Source organism: Plecotus auritus (genome assembly GCF_963455305.1).
Source record: "Plecotus auritus genome assembly, chromosome: 9".
NCBI classification, from domain to species: Eukaryota; Metazoa; Chordata; class Mammalia; order Chiroptera; family Vespertilionidae; genus Plecotus; species Plecotus auritus.
This window is the reverse complement of record NC_137783.1, coordinates 124,264,494-124,287,165: the sequence shown is the minus strand read 5'-3', so window position 1 is coordinate 124,287,165 and position 22,672 is coordinate 124,264,494. Positions and strand designations below refer to the sequence as shown.

The 22,672-nt window shown below is 45.0% G+C and overlaps 1 protein-coding gene across 6 annotated transcripts in view; it reads left to right on the top strand.

Annotated features, from left to right (window-relative positions):
* Positions 1-22,672, top strand: part of SERGEF (secretion regulating guanine nucleotide exchange factor) — a 201,624-nt gene that overhangs the window by 120,669 nt on the left and 58,283 nt on the right. For all 6 annotated transcript variants that reach the window (XM_080640394.1, XM_080640397.1, XM_080640395.1 and 3 more), the window contains one exon: positions 13,355-13,391. In XM_080640394.1, coding sequence (XP_080496520.1) covers positions 13,355-13,391 — 37 coding nt within the window. The remainder of the gene's footprint in view (positions 1-13,354; positions 13,392-22,672) is intronic.

Below are 22,672 nucleotides of genomic sequence, written 5' to 3'. Positions count from 1 at the left end.
TGCGGAAATCTAGGCAAGAGCTAAGGCCAGAACAAAGACCCACCATTTCTCTGACTGTCTCAGTGTGGTGGAGGCTGAGCAAGAGATTTAGTTCTCTTCTCTGAGCCTGCGGGTTTCTTGCTGAAGAAACATTGATTTGAATGATAGATTATTCCAGATAGCCCATAAATTTTAATATTCTGAGATTATGTTCAGCCTTCTGACCTCAAGGCTGAGCCACTCATACATCCCTGCCTGCTTAACTGCACTCATTGAATTGCATGTGAGCTGAGCATATACTCAAGACTTACTGCACATGCACACCAGTGGTTTGCACAGAGCTGGGCAGCTGTGGAGCCTGCTGGAATCTGAAATAGCCTTATTGCATTGCAGGGGAGCCTTTATGAAGAGAGGCCCAGTATTTAAAATCACAGCAATGAAAATTACCTTGATATTGATGGCATATGAAGACATATTTTTCAGAGGACTTATAATATAGAAAGAGTTAGGGTATCAAGGCAGATAGAAGTAGCACTGAACTCCTAAGTACCTAGGAGCCGGGTTGGGTTCTTTGGCATACTGGCTGTCACTGCCTCTTCACAATCCTCTGAGGCTAGTGTTACTAAACCCGTTTTACAATGAAGGCTCAGAAAAGAAAGTGCAGGCCTCCTGCCCAAGGTCAGATGACTTAACAAATGTCAGATTTTGGACCAGATTCAATGACTTTTACATTTGTATTCAGCTGTGTGATCACCCAAATTAGGCACCCCAGCAAGCCTCCCTCATGCCTCTTCTCCAATATACCCACCCAAAGATAACCACTATTCTAAGCTCTCCCCTTAGATTAGTTGTGCTTATTTAAATTTTTTAGCTTATTTTGAAATAACTTCAAATTTATGGAAGAGGTACAGCAATAATATGAACTCTTCAAATCCTTCACTCAGGCACAGCATATATTAACATTTTGCCACATTTGTTTCCTCTCTCTCTTTTCTGAAAATTTAACATTGATAGAATGCTGTTATTTAATCTACAGAGCATCTTCATATTTCTCCAGTTGTCTCAATGATATCTTTTTCATGTTGATCCAGATGGGAGTCCAGGATCATATATTGCATTTAGTTGTCATCTCTTTGTGCTTCCTTTCATCTGGAAGAGCTTTAAAAAATCTTTTATGACATTGACATTTTTTTTTTCAGAGTACAGAACAGTTGTTTTGTATAATGACCCTCAATTTGGTTTTATCTGATTTTTTCCTCATGATTAGATTTCACTTAGGCACTTTTGGCAGGAATAGGAAATAAGTGAGGTTGTGTCTTTAATGTATTGCATGAAGAGGCACCTCATGTCAGTTTATCCCATTAATAGTGATGCTAATTTAGATCACTTGGGTAAGATGATGTTGCCTCCCTCCTAAGGTCACCATTTCTCCTTTGTTATTAAGAAGTAATCTCTTATCCTTTAAAACAGCTTGGAGGGACCTAGAGAGTATCATGCTAAGTGAAATAAGTAAATCAGAGAAAGACAAGTATCACATGATTGCACTCATGTGGAATCTATGGATCCAGATACATGGAAGCATGGAACAGAATGCGGAATCTCAGAGGAAAGGTGGGGGAGGGTGGGTGGGAGGGAGGTAATCAACCAAAGACCTTGTATGCATATATGCATAACCCGTGTGGACACAGACAATAGGATGCTGAAGGCCTGGGGTGGGGGGGGGGGGGGCGGCAGGAGTGGGGGGGGCGGCAGGGGTGGGTTGGAGGGGGTCAATGGGGGAAAAAGGGAGGCATATTTTTAACAATAAAGAATTATTTTTTAAAAAATTAAACTATATAATATTTTTAAGCTTTATAGATATTTCTATAACATTCACATATTTAATAAATATGTAAATAAATACATAATTAACATAAAAAGAAGTAATTTGTGAAGAGATACTTTGAGACTATGTAAATATCTTGTTCCTCTTCAGATTTTTGCCCAGTCGTTCTACCATCCATTAATAATTCTTCCCTGAATTAGCTATTACTATTGCAAAATTGTTTTCTTCTTTTACATTTATTATTCTTGACATCATACTATAAGGAAGAGCTTTTCCTGCTCCCCTATTTATTATTCAGTGTGTACTCATGAATTTTTATTTTATTCATTGAGTTATAATCTGCTGTCATTATTCATTTTGATGCTCAAATTCTCCCTGATTTAGCCACTGGGAGACCCTTCAAGCTGATTCCTATATCCTTTTGACATATCCCTGTAATTCTTTGATCACCTCCTTATTTCCTGGCACAAATAGATGTTTCAGGCTCAAATTGTTCTTCCCCCTTCCAAACCCTAGAACTAGCTATTTCTCTAAGTTCCTCTTAGTTGAATAGCATTCAAAAGCTAAGATCATGCACCAAGTGAACTCATGGCTTCTGTGGTGTTACTTCTAGGAATTTTATATTGGTTTAATTCAGTGTGTGTGTGTGTGTGTGTGTGTGTGTGTGTGTGTGTGTGTAAAATTGTGAGTTCATACTGATACCTCTTATTTCTGATTCAGTGTCCACAGGGTTCCTTTTTGCCATTCCTCGTATTTGTGTTTCCTTCATCTACATTGAAAACTCTGGCTCCCAACAACATTAATATATTTCCTCATTTGCTCATTCCTACAATACATACTAAATACTTTTAAAGTTGATACATGCATGCTACTATGATTTTAAAAAATCTACTAAGTAGAGTTAAATACTTTTTTTTGCAGCTTTTTATTTTTAAACAGAAGTTTTTAGTTACAGTACTATGTTTCAAAGTTACCAGGATTTCCTGGCCTGTGTGGCTAAGTGGTTGAGCATCAACCCATGAACCAGGAGGTCACAGTTCAATTCCTGGTCAGGGCACATGACTGGATTGTGGGCTCGATCCCCAGTAGGGGGCATGCAAGAGGCAGCTGATTAATGATTCTATCTCTCATCATTGATCTTTCTATCCTCTCCCCCTTTCCCTTCCTCTCTCTGAAATCAATCAAAACATTTTTAAAAACAGTTACCACAATTTGTTCCTTTTGCCCCTTCAGAACAGTTATATTATTTATTTAAAATAAGTAGAAGCATATAATATTTACTCTTCTGTGCATGACTTCTTTTGTTTACCATTCATTATTCTTGAAGATTTATCTGTGCTATGACTAGCTGTAGTTTTTTCTCTCCCATTATTATAAAGTTTTCTGAATATACCACCCTTTACTTTATCCATTCAGCTGAGGATGAATATTTGGGTAATTTTATGTTTTTATTTATTATAAATAAAGCTTCTATGAACATTCTTGTACATGTATTTTAATGGAAGTAAGTAATAATTTATTTTGGGTACTTAGGTCGAGAAGGAGAGAGAGAGAGAGAGAGAGAGAGAGAGAGAGAGAGAGAGAGAGAGAGAGAGAGAGAGATTTAGTAGATAAAGATTTTCAAAGCAGTTGTTGAATGTACGTTCTTTCCCAGCAACGTAAGAGAGTCCCATTTATTCCACATCCTTACCAGCACTTCGTATTGGCAGTCTTTTTAAATTTCAGCCTTTCTTGGCTATTAGGTTTACATTTTTTTTTTTTTTGAGAAGCATGCTATAGTATGTTTGACTGAATCTATTAATTGCCTGTCTTTGAGTTTGGTTGTTCAGCTCACATGGTTCCACTTGTTCTCAAGGGTATAAGTAACTTAATGTGCTTTTCTGAAATCTAAATGCATTGTTTATTAGGTGCTTTTAGTCTGCAAGGATCAGAGATGCTCTCAGGTTATATTAGTGTTGTAAGGATGGGCATAAGTAAGGAAAACAGGTGAAACAAATGCCTCATAAAAGGACAATAGGCCCTAGCCAGTTTTGGTCAGTGGATAGAGCCTTGGCCTGTGGACCGAAGGATCCCCGGTTCAATTCCGGTCAAGGGCACATACCTCGGTTGTAGGCTCCTCCTCAGCTTGGGCCCTGGACAGGGCGCATGCAGGAAGCAACCTATTGCTGCATTTCTCTCACATCGATATTTCTCTCTGTCTTTCCTTCTCTCTAAAAAATCAATGGAAAAATATCCTCAGGTGAGGCTTAAAAAAAAAAAAAAAGACAACTGGAAGGTCATTTAGAATACAAGGCAGCTAAACATCCAGACCTTCTTAAGCCCTGGAACTCTCACATTCTGGTGACTTAGCTACTCATCTCTACTTTGACTGTTCTTGCTGCTTCTGATTCTTCTGCCTGTAGGTCCTCATTTTAATCTTTCTTGTGTCTGTTTTTTCCAGCTACTGCTCTAGCTACCAACTAGACTAGAGGACTCACCGCCGACAACCATTTTCAGACAGAATTTTCACATTAAATCACTTCACAGACTGTGGCCAATTTATGCATTAACCTACTTTGGGACAGGTATCCATCCATAGTCCAATTAGATGTGGCCAGAGAGAGCAGGAGCATGTAGTATCAATGTGGCAACTTAGGAAAAAGAAATTCCCTTAGAAGGATGCTAAGGGCAAAGCAAGCATTCTGGGTGCCTGGCTAGATTAATGGTGTGTTATATTCTACTTATTGTGTATATCATAGTCTAATTCAGTAGACATTTCTGAAGCTCTTTCCTTATCTGCCAATAGAGTAACTGTTGAAAAAGGAAATGAACTGTTTATAGTGAACTATGCCAGTTCCTAATGCTTATAGTTTCTTTTTTTTTTTTAAATGATTTTTTAAAATATATTTGTATTTGATTTCAAAGAGGAAGGGAGAGGGACAGAAACATCAGTGATGAGAGAGAATCATTGGTTGCCTCCTGCATGCCCCCTACTGGGGATCGAGCCCACAACCCAGGCATGTGCCCTTGGCTGGAATCGAACCTGGGATCCTTCAGTCTGCAGGCTGACGCTCTGTCTACTGAGCCAAACCAGCTAGGCCTTATAGTTTCTTTTTACAGGTTCTAGAAATGTATGTATAGAACAGGGTTAAGTTCAAATGCATTTTATCTATAGATTCTGAGGGAGGGAAGGGAGGCTGTGAAAGGGTTTTACAATGTGTGAGTTATGCCGGGTTGTTGTTACCCCATTTTAAAGATGAGGGAACTGAAGGCCACAGAGGCAGAGATTTGCCCAAGGTTATATGACCAGGAAGTGGCAGAGCCAAGAATCAAATCCAGGTCTCCTGGTTCCATAACAAGAGCTCTTTCCACTTTCTCACCCTGACTAGAGAGACACGTCCTACACCCATACTCAAATGATTGACAGTACAAAGGAGACGTGACAAGAGCAAACTGGAGCCAAGGCAGGTGGAAGGATTTGAGATAAGGCAGATCTCTGTGGGGCCGAGGTAATCTGGGAGGCTTCCTCAAGGCAGTGGGTTTTAACTGGGTCTTATAGGGTTGGTTGGGTTTAGAATGGTATGGAAAAGGAAGAATGGTGCCAATAAAGTTACGAAAGTGGGGAAACCAATTTTCCAGGGACAGAGAAGAGACTTGTGTTGCTGAGATAGTGGCTTTATGCAGGAAAGGGGTAAGAGATCAAGTGTGGTAGGAAGTTGGGAGGCTTTAAGACTATGACAACTTAAAAAAAGTTTTAAAAATGAGATCACCAAAACACGCACACACACACACACATACACACACACACACACAGAAAAATGAGATCATGACATGACAAAGAGAAGGCTTAATGTCATTTAGCTGTCTTTTACAAGAATCAGGCTTTAGGTGCCCGTCAGCAGATGAGTGGATCAGAAAACTATGGTACATCTACACAATGGAATACTATGCTGCCATAAAAAAGAAGGAATTACTACCATTTGTAAGCACCTGGATGGAATTAGAGAACATTATGCTAAGTGAAATAAGCCAGTCAATGAAAGAAAAATACCACATGATCCCACTCATTTGGGGATAATGAAAAACATTATAAACTGATGAACCAAAAGATAGTTACAGAGGCAGTAAAGCATCAAACAGACTGTCTAATTACAGCGGTAAGGTTAGGGAGAGGTGGGGGAAATAAGAGATCAACTGAAGGACTTGTATGCATGCATATAAGAGTAACCAATGGATGCAAAACATTGTACACATATACCTTAATAAAAATTTGAAAAAAAAAAAAAAGAATCAGGCTACAATGGAAAGGATTGAACTAAGATGGTAGCAGCTGTAAATTAAGACATAGATTTGAGAGTCTTTGAGAAAATCAATTAACAGGATGGAGACAGAGTAGGAAGAAGAGAGAGTCAGAGATCTGCCAGTCACTTGAGAGTTTGGGCCTTACTGCCAGGCACTCTGGTACCAGTATCAGAAGAGGAAGGCAGTATGTGTAGTGCTTGAGCTCACAGGCTTTGGATCAAGGCCAGCCTGGGTGTATAGCCCCATGTGACCTGGGGCTAGTGCTTTAACTCCTTGGAGTAGGGAGACGGAGTGCCACTTCTCACAGTAGCTGAGGCTGTGTGTGTAAAGTGCAATTCTATCATGTCACATGCCTGGCATCCAGGCACTTTCCAAATTTTAGCTCTCTTCCTCCCCGCCCCAACCTCTCTATTTGAGAAGGTGGTACCTAGTTTAAGCCTCATTTTCTAAGGTATATAAAGTGCCTTGAATAAAAGGAATTGGCTTTACAGAGGGAATGAGTTCTTCCCCCCAGGACTTTGAGGTGGAGGACAGATGGAGCCACTGGGCCTGGGGGTCTCATTTTTTTTTTTTGTCTCCTTTGGCATTTAGGCTTCAGTAAAATATTCAAGGCTCACACTTGGCGTTAAAGGTGTCTTTCTAAGGCGAGGTGCTTCCAGAAGCAAGCAGCTGTGCTACCTCTCTGCTGTCACCATGGGCTATTTGGCACTATTTGAGCCAGGGGCAAAATTCCGTTGGCTAGCAGGGTTGCATTTTGCCTGTGAAACATGCCCAACCTCCCACCCTGCTTTTCTAACAGGTTTAGAAATTCTGATTGTCTCCCCAGAGCTCTACACCCATGGCAACTGGGTTTGGGCAGAGTTCTAGCAAAGGCTGCACAGAGGCGCCCATTCCCTTCCCTGTGAACCCCAAAGGAGGCTGCGTTTCTGGAGCTGTAACTAGCACACTTCTCCGCTTCTCCTTCCTGGGGGCCGTGCCTGCCTAGCACTCTCCGTGAAGCGGGAGCTCAGGCTTGGAATCCCTCCTTGGATTCCTGGGGAACGGCCCTGTGTCACGTGCCTCCGCACTGGGGCCTCGTTGCCATAGCATCCGTGGGCTGGGTGCATTGGCACCTGCAGGAACCAATCAACAGGCCCTTCAGGCCTCGCGTGCATCCCAGGATGGTCCCTGGGCTGTCACTAGCTGCTCATCAGGAGATCGGGGCGGTCCCTGGCTCCGCTTCTTCTCCTTGGCATCTCAGTTCTTCTTCCCTTGGGTACTGTTTGTACCCCACCCCAGTCTGTTTTCCCTGCCTTGATTCCCCATGCTCAGTTGAAAAATCCGGTGGAGGTCCCCACGAGGTGACAGCTTCCACAGGGAGAGCAGGGGACAAAGCTTGTTGCCATTTTACACCCCTACTCTCCCCCGCCCTCATCCCCCCGTGCCACACACACACACACACACACACACACACACACACACACACACACACACACAGCCCTGGAGCAGTCTCTTGATAGTACAGGGAGGACACCTCTAGCCCTAGGATGATGTTGTTTGGGCCTTGTAAATCTTGGACTCTTCCCCTTTAGATCCCTGATAATTGACACAGGGTTCCAAGATGTAGGAAACTGGGTGAGCAGTGTATTTCCATCCTGTATACAGGCAAGAAAGGTTAAAACAGTGGGGAGGACAGAAAGGTTGAATCAGAATGATCACAGAATCCTGCATCTCCACTATCTGTAAGACACTGGGCAAGCTACCTTATCTCCCTAAACCCAGTCACCTCATTTGTAAAGCAGCTGTAGCAAAAGAGTCCCTCTCTTAGGTTTGGTATGTGTTTAAAGGAGATAAACAGGCAAAGCAGTTAGCCAGGTGCCTGGCCACAAGCACTCAAAAGGGCCAGTCAGCTGTTTTTAGAAATGGTTCAAGTGTACTGCTGAGAACAAAAGTGCTCACATTCAACATCCTGCAAATATTTTCATGTTAATCTAATTTTTGCTTATTCATTTAGTTATCCATTCATTTAACTCTTTGATGTGTTAAGCATATATTCCCTGGGCATCTACTACCAGTCAGTTCTTGCCCCAGCTCATCCCCATTCAGCTGCAGTTAGTGGGGTCCAGCCCATAGGAGATCCCTGAGCAACTCCTCTCATCAGAACTGATGGAGTCTAGCCTGGCAGGAGGGTTGTTGGGAGATCTTATCCCTGTGGTAGCTGGGGGGCTTGGAAATTGTTTTCTGCAGCTCTGCCTCCTCAGGCTGAGATGCCTGAACAGAGAAGATCCCTCTAGCATATGAGCAGCACTGAGTCAGACAGCTTTCCACAGCCACCTTTGTCCCACTCTTCACCCTTGGGGAGGTGTGCCCACTTCTCTTAAAGGCCCCATCCAGCAAGCTGGAACCTACTTCCTCTATAGTGAGACTCTGTCTCCCAGGACTGACCTCTGTGGCTGGTTTACTGTGCGTTCCTGGAACAAGCTACTGTGCTATTGATGCTCCTGTCATCTCTATACTATTCTTGTAGTGCCCTTCCCTTCCTGCCCTCTGTGCATCTCAGTGCCTGTCTTCACTTGGGCTAGAATGGCCACATGACTGCTAACACTTGTTTTGGGATCATCTAACTTCTCTGGGCCCCTTACCTTTTATTTCCTCCTCCCCTCCCACCACTTCATGCCCTGCACTTGGGCAGTGTGGCAGGGACACTGCTAGGCAGACACTTTGCTGGATCTCTGGGAAACAGTGGTGCCTAACTCACGCTCGGATCATGAATAGATACCTCATGTGTGATAAGGGCTGCGATGCATAATGCTGTGGGAGTAGCCAGGCTGGAGCAGCTGGCTCTGCCTGGGGCAGTCAGGGTCTGCTTTACAAGGAGGTGATTAAAAAAAATTTTTTTTATTGATTTCAGAGAGGAAGGGAGAGGGAGAGAGAGATAGATAGAAACATCAATGATGAGAGACAATCATTGATTGGCCACCTCCTGCACGCCCCACACTGGGGATCGAGCCCACAACCCAGGCATGTGCCATGACTGGGAATTGATCCTTGACCTCCTGGTTCATAGATTGACACTCAACCACTGAGCCACACCGGCTAAGCAAGGAGGTGATATTTGAGCAATCTTGAACAAGTTAGCTAAGTAGACAGTGGGAGAAAGGGAATTCCATTCTAAGAGAATAGCATGCATAAAAGCCTGAAACCCTACAGTGTTCTTAGAGAAAATGTAATGTGGTGTGAATGGAACCAAAAGAATATGTTATTTGGAGTTGAGGGTTCATGGGTAGCAGAGGGAGGAAATGAGGCCAGAGAGGTAAGCTGGAGCCTCCTCCTGTGTAGTTTAGACTACCCTCCCAATGCTGGGAGCCTGTGAAGGGTTCTGTATAGGGCCATGACATGGTCAGATTTATGTGTAAGAAAGTTGAGACGTCTGGCTGTGAGGAGAGGGGAGTGTCTCACTTGTCCTCTAGCAATTCTGTGAGGCAGATGGGGCAGATATTGTTATGTACTTGTTTACACCTGAGAACATTGTTTACCCCTGAGAACACTGAGGCCCGAGGATACCTGGCTAACGGTCTCAGGGCCAGGAAGTAGAGGACGGAGGATTCACCTGGCTTCCTATCTCTGAATCTCTTCCTCTGGGCACACTGCCATTGTTAACAGAGTCTTCTAGAAAGCTGCCTGCAGCTGGGCAGTGGGTAGATGCTGACAGGAGCAATATGAAGCAAATGGTCATTGATACAATCTTGTTGAAGGAGTGTGGCATTGGGTTCTGTGGCCTGTGGTGTTCAGTGTCCTGGCCTCTGCGCCAATGCCCAGTCAGCAGGAAGCAGCAGGTGGCCTTGGGCTTCAAGCTCTATGTGGCCTAGACAAAATCCACTCATCACTGTCTCGCTCATTAATTCAGAGAAGCACCTGCTGCCTAATCCTGGCATTGGGCGAAGCATCTGGTCCTCAAGGTGCAGTCCACAGCCCCAGGTTGAACCCTGGTAGTCAGAGGGGCAGGCCCTTTCTCTGTCTGCATGTTGTGAAATGAAATAACTTTATTTTTGTATTCTTTTCTTTTTTAATTTTTATTTTAGAGAGGAAGGGAGAGGGAGAGATAGAAACATCAACGGATGAGAGAGAATCATTGATCAGCTGCCTCCTGCACGCCCCACACTGAGGATCCAGCCCACAACCCGGGAATGTGCCCTGGCCAGAATCAAACCTCAACCTCCTGGTTCATAGGTTGACGTTCAAGCGAAGTAACTTTATTTTTGAAAAACAAAGGTAGTATGATCTAGCACCACAGAACGGGAGCTTGGAGATCAGGTAGACCTGGGTTTCAGTTATGCCACTTTCACTTAGCTGGCTGTGAAAGTCATTTAATATGAGCTCAGTTTCTTATCTCTAAAATGAGCAAAGCCAGACCTACCTGAAAAGGATTATTGTGATGATTAAGATGTGATAATGTTTTTTTGTTTGTTTGTTTTGTTTTTTTTTCAAATATATATTTTATTGATTTTTTTTACAGAGAGGAAGGGAGAGGGATAGAGTCAGAAACATCAATGAGAGAGAAACATGGATCAGTTGCCTCCTGCACACCCCCCACTGGGGATGTGCCCGCAACCAAGGTACATGCCCTTGACTGGAATCGAACCTGGGACCCTGCAGTCCGCAGGCCGACGCTCTATCCACTGAGCCAAACCAGTCAGGGCTAGATGTGATAATGTTTATGAAGTACCTGGGCATAATGCCTGGCACATGAGTCCTCAGTATATGGTGGCTTTAATTGCTGCCATCATCACCATTACTGTTACCACCACTGTTAAAGAACATTTCAAAAATAGAGACTAGAAGTTGCCCTTGTAATTTAGTTATATTTCTTTAAAATCTTCTCCTACCTCCCCACCCCCCGCAACAAAACATATCAGATTTTATAGCAGGCAGGGTTTTTTTTCTCTGTAGTGCATTGTACTTGTTTTTAATAGATTATTTTCTGATTAGAAAAATAGTGTATAAAATTAGAAAGCATTAAAAAAGCAAAAGGAAAAACCATACTTGTAATGCCTGTCTCATCCCTAGTCTAGAGTCAATCACTGTCAAAATTTGATGTATCTCCTTCCAGTCTTTTATGCATGCTTTATTATAGAGTTGCGATCATATTGCATATTATAGTTTTTAGGTGATTTTTCAGTTCACAGGATATCATAACTATTTTCCTTTATTGTAAGCATCATTTTCCAAGTCTGTATAATAGTCTATCAGATGGCTCTATCATAATTTACATAAGCATTCTCCTAATGTTAGCTATCTAAGTTTTTTTCCAGTCTTTCAATCTAAACATCTTTCTATGATGGAACCTAGGGAACCAGCCTCCGATAACCAGGAAGCATACAATGAACTTGTGCTGTGTGTATGACATATGGGGCCTCTTAGAGAAATTATATCCAGAGCCTGTCCCAAAGGATCTCAGAGCCTAGACAACCTGGGAGTCTTTACTGGGATAAAATATACAGGTGCTTCTTTACTGTCAGGGAGTCCACCCAGGTGTGGGCACCCCTCTTCCCTGTAGAAGCTGAGATCTGGGAAGCACAGCTTTTATAAGAAAAAAACTTCAGATGCCTTGCCGCCCATTCTCACCCACCAATGTGTTGTTTGGCCTTCAGTGCTCAAATGCCTTTTGAATATGTTACTGTTAGGGGCCTATGCGGATTACTTCCGAATGGTTTTCACTGGGAAAGAGTGAGCAGCTATAGCATCAGGGAAAGAACTGGTGTGAGAATCAGAATGGTTCTAGTCTTAGTTTTTTAAAAATTGATTTCAGAGAGGGAGAGAGAGAGAGAGAGAGAAACATCAGTGATGAGAGAGAATCATTGATTAGCTGCCTCCTACACACCCCCTCACTGGGGGATTGTACCTGCAACCCAGGCATGTGCCCAATCAGGAATCGAACTATGAACTCCTGGTTCATAGGTTGATGCTCAACTATTGAACCACGTCGGCCAGGCTCTAGTCTTAGTTTTGACACACACTGGCTCTGGCACCCAAGACAAGTTCTGTCCTCTTCCCAAGCCTCAGTTTTTAATTTGTAATGTAGAAAGATTGGACTGGAAGATCTCCAGGGTTCTCCCCTCATTGACATTCTGTGAGTACCTGGAGACTCCCTCTTGCCAGGAGCTGGAGTGAGCATCCTGATAAAGGTCACAGGATGCTTCTCCGGAGTGTTGAGTTCCTTTTAATTAGTACCCGGAGAACTGTTTCTGCTTTTGTATTCTCAATCACTTCCTCCTCGTAGCAGCTGGGATGTGCAGAGACTAAAAGGCAAGAAGGGCCTCTGGCTGGGTGGACACTGGATTCAGAACCCCAAATGATTGTCCTTTGTGTATTAGGTATTTGTTCTTTTATGTTTTTTGTTCTTTCATTCATTCTCCTACTTAGCAGATGTTAGCTGCGTCTGTGGCCTTGTACAATTCAACTGTGCAATACAGAGGTGAATAAGACTTAGTCCTGTTCTCAAGACAAAGGCAGTCTAGTGAGGAGACAGATAAAACATAAAAGGCCACAAGGTAATTGCCACAATGGGGGTACATATAAGTTGTTCAATGAAAGGAGTGCTTGAGTCTGCCTAGAAGCGAGTGTAAAGGAGTCTCAGTGGACGGTTTGCAATTTTAAAGGATGAGTGGAAGTTTTCTGGGTAGGCAGTGAGGAGAGGTCATTCCAAGCAGAGGAACAGCATGTGCAAAGGCCCAGAAGTATGATGAACGCATCCAGAGAACTACAGATGTTTGTGTGGCTGGAAGGTGAAAGGAGAGTGAACAAATGGGAAAAGTCAAACATTTGTCCTTAGATACTAGTAAGTCTGTTTCAACCAAACTCTCTGCTCATTCTCTCCATCCGGATGAGAGTGATGGTCTTTTTCAGTTCAGTTTTCAAAAACTGTCATTTGTATTGCCTTACATTTCTATTTTTCTGGTATTATGTGCTCAGTATAGAAAGTTTGAAAAAGTGCAAAGACATACAAAGAAGAAAGGATTTAAAAAAAATTACTCATGGTTCACTGCCTTAAAAAATACATATATTATTAACATCTTGTGCATTTCATTCAATTTTTATCACTTCTTCTTTTTATGTAATTGTATGTTATAATTATAATCAACTTTTGTATATGGTGCCGCTTTCTATTTCCTAAAATTTGCCAAAAATAGATGTTAGTGTTATTAAATACTAACTGATCATATAATATACAGGCTAAAATACTGATACATTTTCTTTCTTTAGTATAACTTATTTCCTTTCCTTTCACAGATCTCCTGTGGCTCGGAACATAATCTGGCAGTGATTGGTAAGTAGCTGAAATACTAGTAGCTGCTTATTCTGAAACTCATGTGGCAAAATTGGAGAAAACTCTTGGTTAACCAGAGGCTAGGCCTCAGGGGTGGGCAAACTTTTTGACTCGAGGGCCACAATGGGTTCTTAAACTGGACCGGAGGGTCGGAACAAAAGCATGGATGGAGTGTTTGTGTGAACTAATATAAATTCAAAGTAAAGGAGCGGAGGGGAGAGCAAGAGAACCCTCCGCTCTTTCGGCTCCACGGGCCGGATCCGGCCCGCGGGCCGTAGTTTGCCCACGGCTGGGCTAGGGTGGGGTGTGTGTGTGTGTGTGTGTGTGTGTGTGTGTGTGTGTGTGTGTGTGTATTTGTGTATTGGGGAGATTCTGAGAAATGGGAGTCTTTGGTTGACCGAGGCTTTTCTAGAACCTCCTTTTCTACAAATTTCAATCCACATCTTTGAGCATCTTTTTAAGCTTCCTGCTGGTCTTCCTATATGAAGAAGTGGCATTTGAGGATATGAAAGATCTTGAAGGATATTAAAGGCACAAAAGGGGAAAGAGTTGAGCTGCTACTCCTTCCTTGAAGAAATCCCTTCCGCCAAGTTTGTTCCTCTTGGTTGGCTCTTTCGTTGGAAATATGGGGCTCTGTTCACCCAATGCCTTGTATTTTGTGGTGCTTGGGAGCTCCGTTGAAGCCTCTGATTAAGTAAGGCTTCCTCTTAGTTGACCCTGGATAACCAGGGCCTATATAATTCCTTCAAGGAGCCTTGTTACTTCCACAGGTAGACTGTCTCCTTCTCACGGTGCATTAGAGAGATAGCAATGTGGGGCATGCCTGCCTAAGTTCAGCCAGATTGCCACTTATTAGCTGTGTGAACTGGAAAAGTGGGTACTTAACCCTTCAATACCTCATTTTCTTCATCTTTAAAATGGGGAGGGCAGTAGTGCCTTCCTCAGAGGGTTGTTGAGGGGGTTGTTAATACATGTAAAGGACATGGAACAGTACTTAGCTCCTAGTAAGGGTTTTAGAAGTGCTGGTTGTTATTACAGACATCATTTATTCATATAATTGCCCTCCTGTGGGCTCTTGTTCCCCATCTATAAAATGGAGGGGTTAAAACAGGAAACCAAGATTCCCTCCAGCTCTGATATTCTTTTTAATATATTTTTATTGATTTCAGAGAGGAAGGAATGGGAGAGATAGAAACATCAATGATGAGAGAGAATCATTGATCAGCTGCCTCCTGCATGCCCCCTACTGGGGATCAAGCCCACCACCCGGGCATGTGCCCTGACTGCAATAGAACTGTGACTTCCTGGTTCATAGGTCAACGCTAAACCACTGAGCCACGCCGGCTGGACCAACTCTGATATTTTAGGACTCTATTACAACCTTCTCACTGCCCCCTGTGCTGCGCTTCTTCTCCCTCCCAGCCTCTGACTCTGAGTTTCTGAGGGCAAGGCCCCTTCGTTTTCCTTTTGCTTCCTGCCTGTTTGTGGCACCCAGAGTGGTGCCTGGCACTCAGCAGAGACTTGAGCTCTCTTTTCTGAATTGAGCTAGACTGGCTCAGCTGCCTGGAGTGGCAGCAGTTTGAAGCACTCCTTGGCAGGCCTGAACGTGATGTGCAGAACCAAGGACAGCAGAGGAGGTAGGCTGCCAGCCTGCAGAGAGGGTGGGGAGCAAAAGGGGCTGGAGTCAGAGAAGAAGTGAGAAGACGGAACAGTGAGCCTGCTTGCTTTGCAGCAGCCGCGGATCTGCTCCAGCCTGTGTGTAATTAAGACAAGCTAATCAAAGAGTCGGAGGAAGTGCCTAGGATGTTGCTGCTGCTGCTGTCACTGGTCTGGGAGAGGTTGGCCTCCTCTGGGACCACACAAACAAGAAGAGTGCAGGGAATCTAACTATGTGAAAGAACAAATCGAGGCGAAGGAGGGGGCCAGAGCTAGCAGGGCGGCAGCTGAGCTGAGAGGCAGCCCAGCGCTGTAGAAAGAGCATAAACTCTGCAGGCAGACAGCTTTGGTTCAAACCAGCTCCATCTCTGTGTGAGCCTCCAGTTTTCTCTCCTCTATGTCCTGGGGATGATTCCACCTTGCAGGATTTTTGTTGTGATGATGAGGTGAGATAATGTATGTGAAATAGCTGGTAAGTAGGGGGTGCATAAGAAACACACACATATGTACATATACATTTATAATTCTGTTTCTCATTTCTCTTGTTCATGTGTTAGTGTGACTGTTCTAGTGAAGTAATTCTTGGTTGGAAGAGAGAAATGATAGTGTTCTGGAAAGGTGTATCCTGTGTTACCCGAGTGAGGAGAACAGTGGAGAGAGGGCATGCTGGGGAACTCCCTGAGGGCAGACCTGTCATTTCGTCCCCAGTGCCTGGGCTCTGGCTCACAGTGTGCAGAATGCATGGTTCCAGATCAGGAAAGGCGGGCCAGGTCACAGGGCTCGGTACATGGCTACGTCCCTGCCTGTGAGCTGGGAGCCAAGGCACCCCAGCATGGGAGGAACAGGCCCTTGGTGGGTGCCCTGCAGGGTGCAAGCTGTGCACCCGGAGGCGACCAGACGTGCCTGTTAGTCCTGGCAGGAGGCCAGCAGGAGGGAGACAAGCTGGAGGAGAGTTCTTACCAGCTTAAAGCCTGATTCTCAAAGCCAGTGCCTCCCCTCAACCCTGTGCATTGCCCACTTTTGACAGATTCCTTGCCTCCGGTCTCATTCCCAAGATGCAGCCCCACAGTGCCTGATGCTGGGTCCTACACGTTATAGGCACACAGTAGACTAGAACAGAATATGAAGAAGCCAAACCTTGCTCAGGGGTATAAGCAGCCCTAATGTTTAATGAATGACATTAGAAGGGGAGGTGAAATAGAGATGGATGAAGGACATAATTGAGGACCTACTCTGTCTGAGAGGGGACACAACTCCACAAGTATATTAATTGCATTTACTCGATAGAGGAGATGACTGAGACTCAGAGATTAGACAGGTTAACCAGGTTGCCCAAGGATCAGTAGTAGTAAAATGTAGAGCTGTCTGCCTGACTTCAGGATTGCTCTTTCAACTCTATCAGATCCTAAGGGCTGAGGCACTATGGTTAGTGCTGAGGAAGAGTATGGGCACTGGGTTCAAATTATGGCTCCTCCACTTGTGAACTATGTAGCCCTGTATAAGTGGCTGAACCTGCCTGGCACAAAAGTAAAGGCTCAATAAATGTTAGCTGACATCCTATCTAATAAAAGAGTAATATGCAAATTAACGATCACTCCGCCACACCCACCAGCCACGCCCACCAGCCACGCCCACCAGCCAATCAGGATCGAGTATGCAAATTAACCCAACCAAGATGGCTGCGGCCACGTAGAGAGAGCAGGAGGGAGGCTTGGGTTTCCCTGGTGATGGAGGAAGCCAAGCTTTCCACACACCCTGGCCGGCCCAGGCTTGCACTCCAGGCTACAAAGTTTCTATTATAGAAGATAAATAAATCCCAACAAAAATGGCAGCAGCCACGGAGCTGGAGAGAGCAGGAGGCTAGGGTTGCCCCGGCAATAGAGGAAGCCAAGCTTCTGAAGCCCTGGCCTGCCTTGGCCTCCACTTAAGGCTACAAAGTTTCAATTATAGAAGATAAATAAATCCCAACAAAAATGGCTGCTGCCACGGAGCGAGCAGAAGGCTTGGCTCCACTCCAGGCTACAAAGTCTCAATTGTAGAAGATAAATAAATCCCAGATACCAGGGCCTCTGCTTGGGTCGCCGGGGGGCGTGGCCGGCCTGCAAACCACCACAGGCCCCTCTCCCAGGCCGTCCCACACCCCAAGGGAACCCCCACCCTCACCTGGGACACCCTTCAGGGCAAACCAGCTGGCCCCCACCCATGCACCAGGCCTCTATCCTATCTAATAAAAGTAATATGCAGATTGACCATCACTCCAACACATAAGATGGCTGCCCCCATGTGGTCAAAGATCCTGCCCCCATGTGGACACAAGATGGCCACCACAAGATGGCCAGCAGGGGAGGGCAGTTGGGAGGGACCAGGTCTGCGAGGGAGGGCAGTTGTGGGCAATCAGGCCAGCAGGGGAGGGCAGTTGGGAGGGACCAGGCCTGCAAGGGAGGGCAGTTGGGGGCAATCAAGCCTGCAGGGGAGGGCAGTTAGGGGTGACCAGGCCGGCAGAGGAGGGAAGTTGGGGGTGACCGGGCCTGCAGGGAAGGGCAGTTGGGGGGGGGGGACCCAGGCCTGCAGGGGAGAACAGTTGGCGGGGGGGGACTAGGCCTGCAGGGGAGAGCAGTTAGGGGTGACCAGTCCTGCAGGGGAGGGCAGTTAGGGGTGACCAGGCCTGCAGGGGAGGGCAGTTAGGGGGAAACAGGCTGGCAGGGGAGCAGTTAGGCATTAATCAGTCTGGCAGGGAAGTGGTTAGGTGGTGATCAGGCTGGCAGGCAGAAGCGGTTAGGGGCAATCAGGAAGGCAGGCAGGTGAGCAGTTGGGAGCCAGCAGTCCTGGATTGTGAGAGGGATGTCCGACTGCCCGTTTAGGCCCGATCCTACTGCCTAAACGGGCAGTCGGACATCCCTCAAGGGGTCCCAGATTGGAGAGGGTGCAGGCTGGGCTGAGGGACACCCCCCTGTGCACGAATTTCATGCACAGGGCCTCTAGTAATAATAATAATTATAATAATAATAGCTATTATTATTAAGACCTCAAGGAAGGAAGTAATTGTAAGATAACTATAAGAAGGTCTGAGACTCAGGGTGGGAATCCCAGAAGCTAGAGAAGGAAGTGTCTCTCTTCCCTCACCCTCAGACATCAGGGGCCAGGGCAGGAGCTCAGCATAGCTGCAGAATGGGTTTTCAAACTGGAGACTGGGGACTCCAATCTAGCGGATCTGGAATGACTGCTAGCCCGTCAGGATGCTGCTACCCATTGTCCCAGACAGGGACTCAGACCTGCATGTCCAGCTGGAGGCAAGCTCCACAGCAGCCACATTTCAGGTTTCTTAGGGATCAAAGTAACTGTACTCTGCTACTTCATTTGCTTCCAGGTTTATTCCCCCGCGCCCTCTTTTGCAAATTGCTTTGGTTCTTTCCTTAGTTTTCCAATGAAGCCTCTCTTTATATGTTCCGTTTGCTGCCAGACATCCCCACGGCTAGAAAGGATGGTCAGTTCTTGTTTTAGATGAACTGCTGGAGCTGGGCAAACTCCAGCAACAAGCAGGAAGGAGAGCGCCGAGGCCCCTGGCCATGGCTGCCCCAGCCACTCTCTAGCTATGTCCTTGTACAATCACTCTTCCTCACTGAGCCCGATTCCTCATCTCTAACATCACCATCACAGTACCCACCCCTAAAAGTTGTCTTTACAAAGGGCACAGGCATGTCCCATGCCCACCAGTGCCTGCTTTGTGCCTGCTCAGCGCCTGCCACATAATAGGTGCTCGCTTGCCTGGCAGGTTCGCTAGTTTGCTGCCTTTCTTTCTTCCTTTCCACCCAGGATTTCCCCCACCTATGACAAAGCTGCTGGCTGGCTCCCCTTCATGGGCATAGACCGAGGGCAGCAGAGGTGAGATGAGGGCAGGTGGCCACCACTTGCTCAGAAGATCCCTGCCTGCCAAAGGCCGGCTCCCCAGGCCCGGGTCTGTCTTTGGGGCCCTCACCTCTGTGTCTGGCTGAATTGACTCCAGCTGTTCTGCTTCCCCCAGGAGCAGCTTATTTTGGCTTGAATGGGCAATTTGTTTGCCTTCTCGCCTGATGTGCAGTTGTTCAGCCTTCCCTTCCTGCAGAGAAAAAAAGAGCTGACTGCATTTCCTCTCTCCCCACTCCACACAGACCCTTGGAAAGGATTTTATTGGTGGCTTTTTCCTGGAGCGCTCAGGCTCACCAGACAGGCATTGTTAAAGGGTTAGATATTTGGCAGGAAACTATGGTGCTTGCCGCCGCCTCCTCCTCCTCCCCTTCCTCCAAGCAAAGCCAGTTCTTTTTATCAAATTGGAGCAATAATCTATGCAAAGATTTTTTTTTCCCGTTTCACGAGTTCCAATTGTTGAACCTTTGTATCTTTGTAATATGCATGGCAGATGTCTGATCTTGGCTTGAAACCCATCACAGTTTTGTGTATGGATTTAATAGACAGAATTCTTTTTTTTTGACACTGGCTGCTCCTCTGAGAGGTAATACCTGCAAACCCCAGGGCCTTGTAGAGAGCTTGGACGTACGTACAAACTTGTGTGGTCCTATGCACAGTGTGATGGACAAAGTGTGTTATTATCCATTTAATTATAGCAACTTGGTGAGTTGGCACTACTGTCCACCCCATTTTCTAGATGAGGGCAGCTGGAGCTTCTGCTGAGCAGCTTGCCCCATGCAGGTCACAGGTGCTCAGGAGGAATCTGTGGGTCAGGTCTTTAACCCAAGCCTCTAACTTTGAAGACGGAGGTCTACTACCTGATGCTGCCTTCCTACACACCAGTGACAGCTTCGCCTGCTTTCAAGGCCACCAGATAACCTGATTTCATCCATTCATTTCAATATTCCGTTCTCCTTCGTGTCGGAAGTTCTGTACATCCAGCCTGAATCTCCTCTGCTTCAGATTAAGCAGTGCTCTGTGTAACAACCAGATAAAATTGTGAAATCTATGGCATTGTTTTGGAAAACCATCCCCTTTAGGATTCTTCTTTCTCCCTCCATTGTCCTTTACTTCTTTTTAATAGATAATTTACTTATATAGTTTAAAAATAATTAATACATGTGCATGGTTCAAAACCTAAAAAGCATAGAAAGATTTGGAATGTACAACCTCCCTCCTTCTGTATCCCTCATTGTCCAGTGTTCCTAAACCTTTCTATCACATGTGCACTAATGCTATTATTAGTTTCCTGTGGATCCTTCTAGATTCTTTTTGCATATATAAGTAAACACTAAGATGTTTATCCCCCCTTTTCATAAATGGTAGTATACCATACACACTTTTTAGTGTCTGATTTTTTTTTTCGACAGTTTATTTGGGAAATCTTTCTATCCTATATAATAAAGAGGTAATATGCAAATTGACTGTCACACCCTTTCACAAGATGGCTGCCCCCATGTGGTCACAAGATGACCACCACAAGATGGCCAGCAGGGTAGGGCAGTTGGGGGGGACCAGGCCGGCAGGGGAGGGCAGTTAGGGGCAACTGGGCTGGCAGGGGAGGGAAGTTGGGGGTGATCAGGCTGGCAGGGGAGCAGTTAGGCGTCGATCAGGCTGGAGTGGTTAGGGGGTGATCAGGCTGGCAGGCAGAAGTGGTTAAGGGCAATCAGGCAGGTGGGCAGGCGAGTGGTTGGGAGCTAGCAGTCCTGGATTGTGAGAGGAATCCCAGATTGGAGAGGGTGCAGGCTGGACTGAGGGACATCCACCCCTCCAGTGCACGAATTTCGTGCACCAGGCCTCTAGTATAAGTATAAAGGCCTCCCTAATTCATTATTATAGCTACATAATGTTCCAGTGTACCTGTGTCCCATGATTTATTTAACCAGTGCCCTGTCGATTGAACATTTAGGTCATTTTCAGTCTTTTGCTATTATAAGTAATGATGTAGTGAATACTCTCATATATATTTTATTTCATGTGTGGCAGAGTGTAGTGGTAGCTTAAATTCCTAGAAATGAAGTTATCATATCAAAGACTAAGTGTATTTATTTTGCAAGATGCTGCAAAATTGGCCTCCATAGGAATTATAGCACTTTTACTCCCACCAGCAGTGTATAGGAGTGCCTGTTTTGGATGTCTCCCTAACAGGGTACACTAAAAAATATTGGGATTTTTGCCAGTTTGATAGATGACAAACTACTTAGGGTGGTTTTGTTTTTTACTTTTTAAATGGAAGTAAAGTGTACAAATCTTAAAGGTTCATTTTGCTAAGTTTTTGCATGTGTATATACCTTAGAAGCCACCATTCAGCACAAGACACAGGATGTGTCCAGCAGCCAGAAGGCCACCTCATACCCCTTCTTGTCAATACCCATTTCAGGTATGACCACTATCCTGACTTCTGTCTCCAAAGAGAAGTCTGCCTGTACTTAAAGCTCAAATAAATGGTGTCATACAGTGTGTACTCTTTTATTTAACACAGTGTGTCTGTAAGAATCATCCATTTTGTGTGTAGCAATAGTCCTTTTTTATTGATCAGTCATATTCCACTGTATAAATTTGCCACAACTTACCCATTCAGCTGTTGGTGGACATTTGGTTTGTTTCCAGTTTAGGATTGTGAATAAAATGGCTGTGAACATTCTTATACATGCCTTTTGGTGAACGTATACATTGATTCCTCTTGGGTGTATATCTAAGATTTCTGGGTCGTAAGTATAGCATTAGTAAGTACTGCTCAATAGCTTTCAAAAGTAGTAAACCAATTTGTACTCTCACCAGAAATATATGAGAGTTCCAGTTGTGCTATAAACTTGCCAGATATTTTCAATCTCACTAATTTAGGCCATTCTGCTGAGTGTGTAATACTGGGCAGTTTCTCTCTCTGGGCCTTAGGATACCACCTGAGAAATGTTTCTAAAGTTGGCTGCACCACTTAAGTCTGTCCTCACATCCACAAATTGTTGTGCATCCTAATAGACCATCACTGTCTACACTTGCCTTGCATGCAGTAGGTGCTTCACATGTTTATTAAACACTGCATGAATCTTACACTGTTTCCCTCACCCCTTCCCTTTAGCTTGCTAGCAGCTGATAATGTAGCATTCTGGATGCTGTGGAGGCATACAGTGAGCCGTTGTTACCTCATGGGGCTAACATTTAATGGGAAAGAGCTACGAGTTAAGCTTGGCTCATAATATACACTTAATAAATAATGAATGAATGAATACAATGCAGAGAGTGGTAAGAATTAGGAGAAAGAGTGAAGAGGGAGGAATGATTAATTTTGGAAATTCTCATCAAAGAGGTGGCTCCTGAGTGGAGGAAGGGTGCTGAGGGATATTAATTCAGTAAGTTTGTGCTTCTCAGTTTGAGACCAGAAAGATTCTGTTGATTTTTTGGCCCCCAGCACACTGGATGTCTGCTTGTTCTGACTAGGCATTATGCCTCTAGAATCCCCATCAGACTTCTTGGCCCAGACTCTGCCCTGACCTAGTTGCAACTACAAACCCAGCCCAGGCCAGTCCCTCCCTTGTCCCATGGCAGTCAAGAGGTTAAATTTGGTCATGAAACTTCACAGAGTAGCCCTAGTGTGGCATGTTGCATATGTCACTAGCCTTGTATGTGTGCACACTGCTGGAAAGTACAGTCCCTGTTGTACAGAAGAGGAAATGGAAACT